Source organism: Saccoglossus kowalevskii, chromosome 1 (genome assembly GCF_978046115.1).
Source record: "Saccoglossus kowalevskii chromosome 1, keSacKowa6.1, whole genome shotgun sequence".
Classification (NCBI taxonomy): domain Eukaryota; kingdom Metazoa; phylum Hemichordata; class Enteropneusta; family Harrimaniidae; genus Saccoglossus; species Saccoglossus kowalevskii.
Window position 1 is genome coordinate 35,855,485 of NC_140641.1, and position 8,004 is coordinate 35,863,488.

General features: G+C 37.5%; 1 protein-coding gene across 1 annotated transcript in view; it reads right to left on the reverse strand.

Moving 5' to 3' along the window:
- Nucleotides 1–7,668, reverse strand: part of LOC144345918 (sulfotransferase 1A1-like) — a 52,578-nt gene extending 44,910 nt beyond the window's left edge. The window contains exons 1-2 of the mRNA XM_085501092.1: nucleotides 7,347–7,668; nucleotides 1,445–1,674 (exon numbers count right to left, since the gene is read on the reverse strand). Coding sequence (XP_085357218.1) covers nucleotides 1,445–1,674; nucleotides 7,347–7,518 — 402 coding nt within the window. The 5' untranslated portion in view covers nucleotides 7,519–7,668. The remainder of the gene's footprint in view (nucleotides 1–1,444; nucleotides 1,675–7,346) is intronic.
- Between the last annotated feature and the right edge of the window lie 336 nt (nucleotides 7,669–8,004).

Consider the following 8,004-nt stretch of genomic DNA (forward strand, 5'->3'; position numbering starts at 1 on the left):
TGAATAGTCCATATCGTCAATGGTTGAATCATAGACTGAATAGTCCATATCGTCAATGGTTAAATCATAGACTGAATAGTCCATATCGTCAATGGTTGAATCATAGACTGAATAGTCCATATCGTCAATGGTTAAATCATAGACTGAATAGTCCATATCGTCAATGGTTGAATCATAGACTGAATAGTCCATATCGTCAATGGTTGAATCATAGACTGAATAGTCCATATCGTCAATGGTTGAGTCATAGACTGAATAGTCCATATCGTCAATGGTTGAATCATAGACTGAATAGTCCATATCGTCAATGGTTGAATCATAGACTGAATAGTCCATATCGTCAATGGTTGAATCATAGACTGAATAGTCCATATCGTCAATAGTTGAGTCAAATATTAAATATACCATATCGTCAATGATTCAATCATATACTGAACAGTCAATATCGTCAATGGTTCAATCATAGACTGAATAGTCCATATCGTCAATGGTTCAATCATAGACTGAACAGTCCATATAGTCAATGGTTCAATCATAGACTGAATAGCCCACATCGTCAATGGTTCAATCATAGACTGAATAGTCCATATAGTAAATGGTTCAATCATAGACTGAATAGACCATATCTTCAATGGTTAAATCATAGACAGAATAGTCCATATCGTCAATGGTTCAATCATAGACTGAATAGTCCATATAGACAATGGTTCAATCATAGACTGAATAGCCTATATCGTCAATGGTTCAATCATAGACTGAATAGTCCATATCGTCAATGGTTCAATCATAGACTGAATAGTCCATATAGTCAATGGTTCAATCATAGACAGAATAGCCCCTATCGTCAATGGTTGAATCATAGACTGAATAGTCCATATCGTCAATAGTTGAGTCATATACTGAATAGACCATATCGTCAATGGTTCAATCATATACTAAACAGTCCATATCGTCAATGGTTAAATCATAGACTGGATAGTCCATATCGTCAATAGTTGAGTCATATACTGAATAAACCATATCGTCAATGGTTCAATCATATACTGAACAATCCATTTCGTCAATGGTTCAATCATAGACTGAATAGTCCATATCGTCAATGGTTCAATCAATCATAGACTGAATAGTCCATATCGTCAATGGTTCAATCATAGACTGAATAGTTCATATCGTCAATGGTTCAATCATAGACTGCATAGTCCATGTCGTCAATGGTTAAATCGTAGACTGAATAGTCCATATTGTCAATGGTTGAATCATAGACTGAATAGTCCATATCGTCAATGGTTAAATCATAGATTGAATAGTCCATATCGTCAATGGTTCAATCATAGACTGAATAGTCCATATCGTCAATGGTTCAATCATATACTGAACAGTCCATATCGTCAATGGTTCAATCATATACTGAACAGTCCATATCATCAATGGTTCATAGATTTACCCTTGGCTTCTTGGAAAAGACTTGAGGTGGCATCATATCACATGGGAGGTGTGTCTGGATTTGACGAGGAGACTTCCAAGTAGACAATTTTTCGTATGTGCCAATGTCTATGCCTGGTGCTGGGCCTAATTCAAGCAGATTAATTTTGTCTTCCATCTTTTTTCCTTTGATGCTCTCGATGTCTCCCCTATGCATCACAGCATCTACGATTTCCAGGATGAGGGTCGTGCCTAAAAAAATAAAGAGAAAAATACAAAAATAAACAAACTGAAAAAAAACAACAGCAAATGTTTTAACTTTAAGTTGCAAGATTCATGGCACCTATTTTGTCTCTTCATCTTTTTGTGTACGTGAAGTTAATCAAAAAATGACATACTGCATGATAGATCGTCTAAATAATGGAGAACTGTCATATATCACATAATCAACAAGGATTTTAGTATATATTCAGTGTTTGAAATTACCGTTCGCCCAGTGGCCCAAGTCCATCAAGTTTTCTGCCGAGCCACAATGATTTGTGACGTCGTCACCCAGTTGTCCACCTACTTCTTTTAGCATTGGATTATATGATGAACGTCAGTCAGTAATCTAGTAAACCTGTTTTGCTAGTTATTCCTTCCTATTCTATTATTGTGAACAAATTGCCGTTTGTTGTTTTGTTTCTGATAGGAAACAGTGCCTGCTTTGTCTTATGCAGTAACATTACTAATATAAAACATCACGAATACACTACATGATATGGAAGTGTTATGAAATCGTACAAACAATGGTTTCATTGACAATACGGGTGGGTGTGTTATCTAATGGAATCTTGCAACTTAAGTATGTGTCATGATTTATATTTTCATGTATTTCAGTGAGGCCGCTTTTCGCAGCCAAAGCGACTTTCACTGGTGACCCCTGGATGATCCACACCTGCTCGTGACTTGTCATGATCAGGTTCATTCGTATGTTAGGAAATTAGTGATTGGAACAACTGGCTGATATAATGGTCGACTATGGAAGTTGGTGACGTGAAGGTTTAATAACACTCAATTAAGCTTTCACACTTGGTGGAGAATCCGGGCATGTGTTTAACACACCTTGATATCCTGTGCAGAACTGTATAATGTCAAAAGAGCGACCGAATGCGTGTCTTTCTTGTGAACGGAACTAGCAACTCGATGGCACAGACAAAACTGTGCTTGACGACTAACGCATTTACCCGGACGACACCGATACACGACGTTAAAGACTTCGGACCCCTTAGGAAAGATGAGTATCGAATAGGACTGAATAATCAAGGCGAATTGAGCGACATTAGAGACAAGATGATGAAATAACGACCCGGACTAACGCAATGAAAGAGAAGAGACGCTTAGACTTTGATTAGATTTGATTTGTGTATTGCTATTTGAGAACCGCTCGCTGGACACTGTAACTGACACTGTGTAACTTAAGACGTTGAACTCTTTTTCAGAATCCCGGCTCTTTTGCTCAGTAATGTAATGTATTGCTTGCTTTTTACTACCGTTTTTTTAAACGTTTTTTTTGTGTGATATTGAATTGTATGTTATGTGAACGCCAAGATCTTTGTTTTGAACTGATATTTAGTGACGTGTGAGGTCCTTTATACCGATTAAGCGTTTCAGTGGACAAGTATTTGCAACACAGTGTTATGAGTTTTGTGATGTTTTATGGTGTTTTAATGAGTTTATGAGTAAGGAATATGATAGGGAGAGTAATGCCCCAAAGAGTTTTTCAGAGTTTTTAAGATTTGTCGATGTACAGAATTATCGGCGTTTTAAGAGTATCGATGTTCAGATTAATCGATTTGTCCGTGTTGTTTTCGGAATACTTCTGACGCTTTGTGAGTTGATTTGAGTTGAGAGCACTTTCATAACGTTTTTGATGTCTTTTTGAAATGGGTGTGGTGCGCCCACATACATATTGTTTGATGATCGCAAGCTTTTGTTCATGATTGACAGTATTGTATGTAACTCAGTAGTATTTTGTGATTTTAGACTTTTCTATCTTGATTGTTGGAGGAGAAACGTGTTGTGATAGAGACTTCTTTTTCGCATTACAATCCGACGCCCTTAGTCTTTTTTAGATTTGACGACTTGTGTGTTCAGTTTGTGAAGTTTATAAGCGTATATGACAGGAGTTTGATTAATAGATTGTTCATTCATTGTTTATTAGTTACCGCTTTGCAATGCTTTAAATGAGAGACGCATCCCTGGTAATCATGTGATCATGCTGTCGACTGCAGCGATTCGCTGATCACATGGTTACACCGCCACGCCTTAGTTTTTTTACCTTTTGATATAGAGTTTGTAACCTTAGTAACGAGAGTGCAGCGAAGGGATTGTGTCGGCGGACCGTTTTCAGAAAACGGGACGATCTCCCTGGAAGAGTAGGATATTTAGTTTTATAACCCCTGATTTTTGTGACTTTCTAACCATTGTACTAAATCCTTGTTTTTACTCTTTTGATTCATACCTTTTTATATCAGTATTGTATTTGACCTGTATGACGAATGTTGAGTGAATGCCGATGTCTTTGATTTGTGAGGCATATGCCAAGAGGCATAATTCTAGTTTGAAAGGAGGGATGTGTCATGATTTATATTTTCATATATTTCAGTGATGCCGCTTTTCTCAGCCAAAGCGACTTTCACTGGTGACCCCTGGATGATCCACACCTGCTCGTGACTTGTCACTTGGAACAACTGGCTGATATAATGGTCGACTATGGAAGTTGGTTAAGTCAACGAGACACCGATAAGTATGAGAGTTATGTCCCGACATCGGGGGCAATTAATCAATTATGGCGTGTTGAGTACTTTGCGTGATTGGCTATATGTGTGAAGGCTTAAAGTCTTTCAACTTCTCTGTAATTGGTTAACAGTTGTAATGTGAATAAAGCTGATCTCAGTTAGTTGTGGCAAGCTCTCGACGAGACGCAGTCTTGAGGCGGCCGTGGGAGAGTTACAACGCAGCTGAGACCAAATGTGACACGATTCGATTCTCTGCGTGTCTTTGTTTGATAGAAAGGTGGAGAATTCCCCGAACTCGATACCTCTGACGTGAAGGTTTAATAACACTCAATTAAGCTTTCACATATGCGAGACTGGTACTTGAAATAATAATCATGCGCGGGCGGCAACTCGAACGTGTGAACCATTCAAATATCGCCTGCCAGCAGCGATTACAACAAAAATAAGCTGACTGACGGACTTTCTATGGAATTAAAATCGATCACCATTCTTAGGCAATATACTGCAAGTTATGGCACTCTCGCTGTCAATCGAAAATATAGGAATAAATGACTACAAATATGCGCAAGACAATTTTGTCACTGGCAGTACTCATTTCAAGAGAGGAGAGTCAAACTCCTGATAAAAATGAAGGTCGCCATTTAGCTCTACGTTTACAGAAAATTAAAGATGTAAAAGTGAAACCCTTTCAGAGTGAATATATCTACAGCTCAATAGCAAGACATTCTATACTTATTCCGAATTAGAGGATGGAATGTGGAATGATCTCGATGTATTTATTTGGCATATGTTAATTAAAATGAACTTTTTATATATTATAATTTCATGATTTAATCTAATTTTAAAAAATGACACATGCAGGTTGCATCTAATTAGTATGAAATATGTAGTATGAATTTTACCTGAAAACGTCTAAAACTATCAATGTGAACGTATAAGCTATAAAGTATCAGTATTTTTTCTATCACATGTATTAGTATTTATTTAATAAATCTACAGCATTGGCAATTTGGTCCACCAACTTTTTATCAGGGCCACTAACTTTTAAAAGTTGGTAGCTCTGGTGTCTACCACGTTATTTGTGGGAATTTATAATACTGATAAATTGCAAATTTCCTAAACTTGGCACATTTAATTTACACTTGTCACAGTGAGATATGCTTATTGGCCATAACACGAATAGTTTACGATTTGTTTGTTTTTAAAAAAAGTATATACGTCAAACTTATAGTCAAGGACAACCATTCCATTTCTCTTGGACTTAAAATGCAATAGTGTCACAGTGTAAAGCCTGCTATTGTGTAAACATCCTTTGTTATGTAAATCACAAGAACACCTGATAGATTTCAATTGTCCTTCCAGAGTTGAAAACAAGTAGGACTGTTATCACACGGCAATATACACCATTTCTTCACATGATTCCATGAACACTTCTATTTGCAGGGTTTGAGGTAATATGACAAAAACTTAGAATAAAGGATGCTGACATTGCCCCTCTCAATAGCAATAAGCAGGCCTTACACTGTGAGAAATAGCAAACATAATCACCAGAATGATGCAAAGAATTGTTAAAGAGGAGGAGTCGCCACATGTGCATGCTGCAGACGGCATAGCGCGTTGTTTACAAGCAAGTGTCTGCCTATGGGCAGGCGACGATGCCTCCGATTCAACCACCGGCAAACTTGACTGAATATATGGGTTAAAACGAAATTAACTCTTAATTAACTGGACTTGACGGGAACTATGTCATAATGCACTTGAGGTTTTGTTTGTGTTCAATGTATATTTAACTACATACACCAACGCACATCGACATGTTTAACACGTAGAATATATTTATTTATAGTAAAGTAAAATTACTTCAGAGGTGACGTAAAACAAATTCGGTTTTAATGATTGTACAACTCATCACGTGCACCATTGTTCTAATCGATCATTTATTATTATTGTGAGACACCTATGTTCGTATGCAAATTAGTAAATCTTCACGCTTATATTGATATTCAAACTAGAACTTCTGAATAGACTTAATTTACAAATGAATATGTACCGGTATGGTTTTTAGTAATTTGAATATCAATGTAACCATGAAGGTTTACTAATTTACATATGAATACAGGTGAAAGAATCATTCCTATAAAAAATATTCACCAATGCTTTCATGCAAGTCACAGCTGTTTAATTTGTACAATTACAATTTGCAAACTATCCCATTACTGAAAATGAATACACTAGTACAATAGAATTACATCGGCGACATATTTTTTTTCGTAAACGTACATTGCAAAACATTCAGCAAACCGATTAACCATTCAACTGAATGAACTTTTAATTTTGGTGTCAGATTTAAACGCGCCGATTCAAACCATTAGCATTGGGCCTTCTCGCTAGTAACCGTGACAATTTTGGGCGTTCCACATAGAACTTAGTTATCGTGTGTAAACTGCAGTTTTGAGTACTCTCTGCCGTCACATTACAACACAACAATTCATTAAAGATTGACTCTATTTATGAATAATTAACGGTTTGCCCGAACGCATGGCACAGTTGAAGGCGTGGCCTGTTCAGAATTTGTCAAGAACCAATCACAAAACTGGTTACGAACCAGTTGAGCGAGGCTAACCGAATCGTAACCTCGGTGAGGTTCGTAACCAGTCTTATGATTAATTGTTGACACATTCTGAACAGGCCTCCAACTGTGTCCCGGGTTCGGGTCGTTAATTATTCATAAATTGAGTAAATGTGTGTAGTTTTCTTGATTTATTCTGCATATATAGGTAAAATATAGGTAAGGCTTTGGCGAAATTTGAAAGAACAACTAATATTCTGCAGCCTGGTATTTTTTTAGATTTTATTTTTTTATCCTGTTTGGCTGTTTTTTTCGAAAAATGTAAGCTGGCTGGAGCCTTCATCCCTTGTCTATTTCTTACACTAGATACCAGCCGGTACCCCCCTCATAGAGACTGCATACAGTTGATCATAGTTCCTGGGCTCCCTGCGGTTTAACGTGTATCTACTAACCAGCATGCCTAAAACAATCGCTGTATTGCGGTGAATGTCATTTCCGGTCATACTCCAACAACTAGTACACCGAACATTTCGCCACTATGCCCCTCGATGCACCTGGCCGGCATTTGTACTTACCTGATTTTGGGTATGTTACAATGAATACATCATCATCCCTGACTTCAAAATCTTTCAACGCGTGTATGCTTTCATTATTCATGCAGGTTGGCATCAACCTCTCCTTTCTCCCATCGTAGTAGTAAGTCTTTTCAAATGGAGGGGTTAACTTGATAGTCTCTGTCATGTTCATATAAATGAGGTGCTGTGCGAAGGCGACTGGTAACAGACAAAATAGCTTCAACTCTCTCAAGTTGACCCCAAATGCGCGTACTGTGACAAGGTTACTGTGTTCTTACAATAGAGCAGACCTTTAGTTACCATTATTCTGCAATCACGCCGAAAACACGTGGTTAGACTGACCGGGTCGGGTACGTGCCAGTTCTGAGTTTAAGAATTAATCAAGTTAAGTGACATCGAGTTAGGAACACCGACAAAAATGACCACCTCATATTTTTGAAACCACACCCACTTTTACTAAATCGCGCCCAAATTATATCTTGAACTTAATGCGAGTTACGGGCAACATAAATTGTTGTTCTCGATGTTCGTAACTCGAATAATTCAGCATCCCACCTGTACCTGTATCCAACAAACAAAGTATATCTGTTTACATGATGTAACACTCTGTGGAATTACAAATCAGGAGAGTGAAATTCACAGGAACTACCTTGAAACA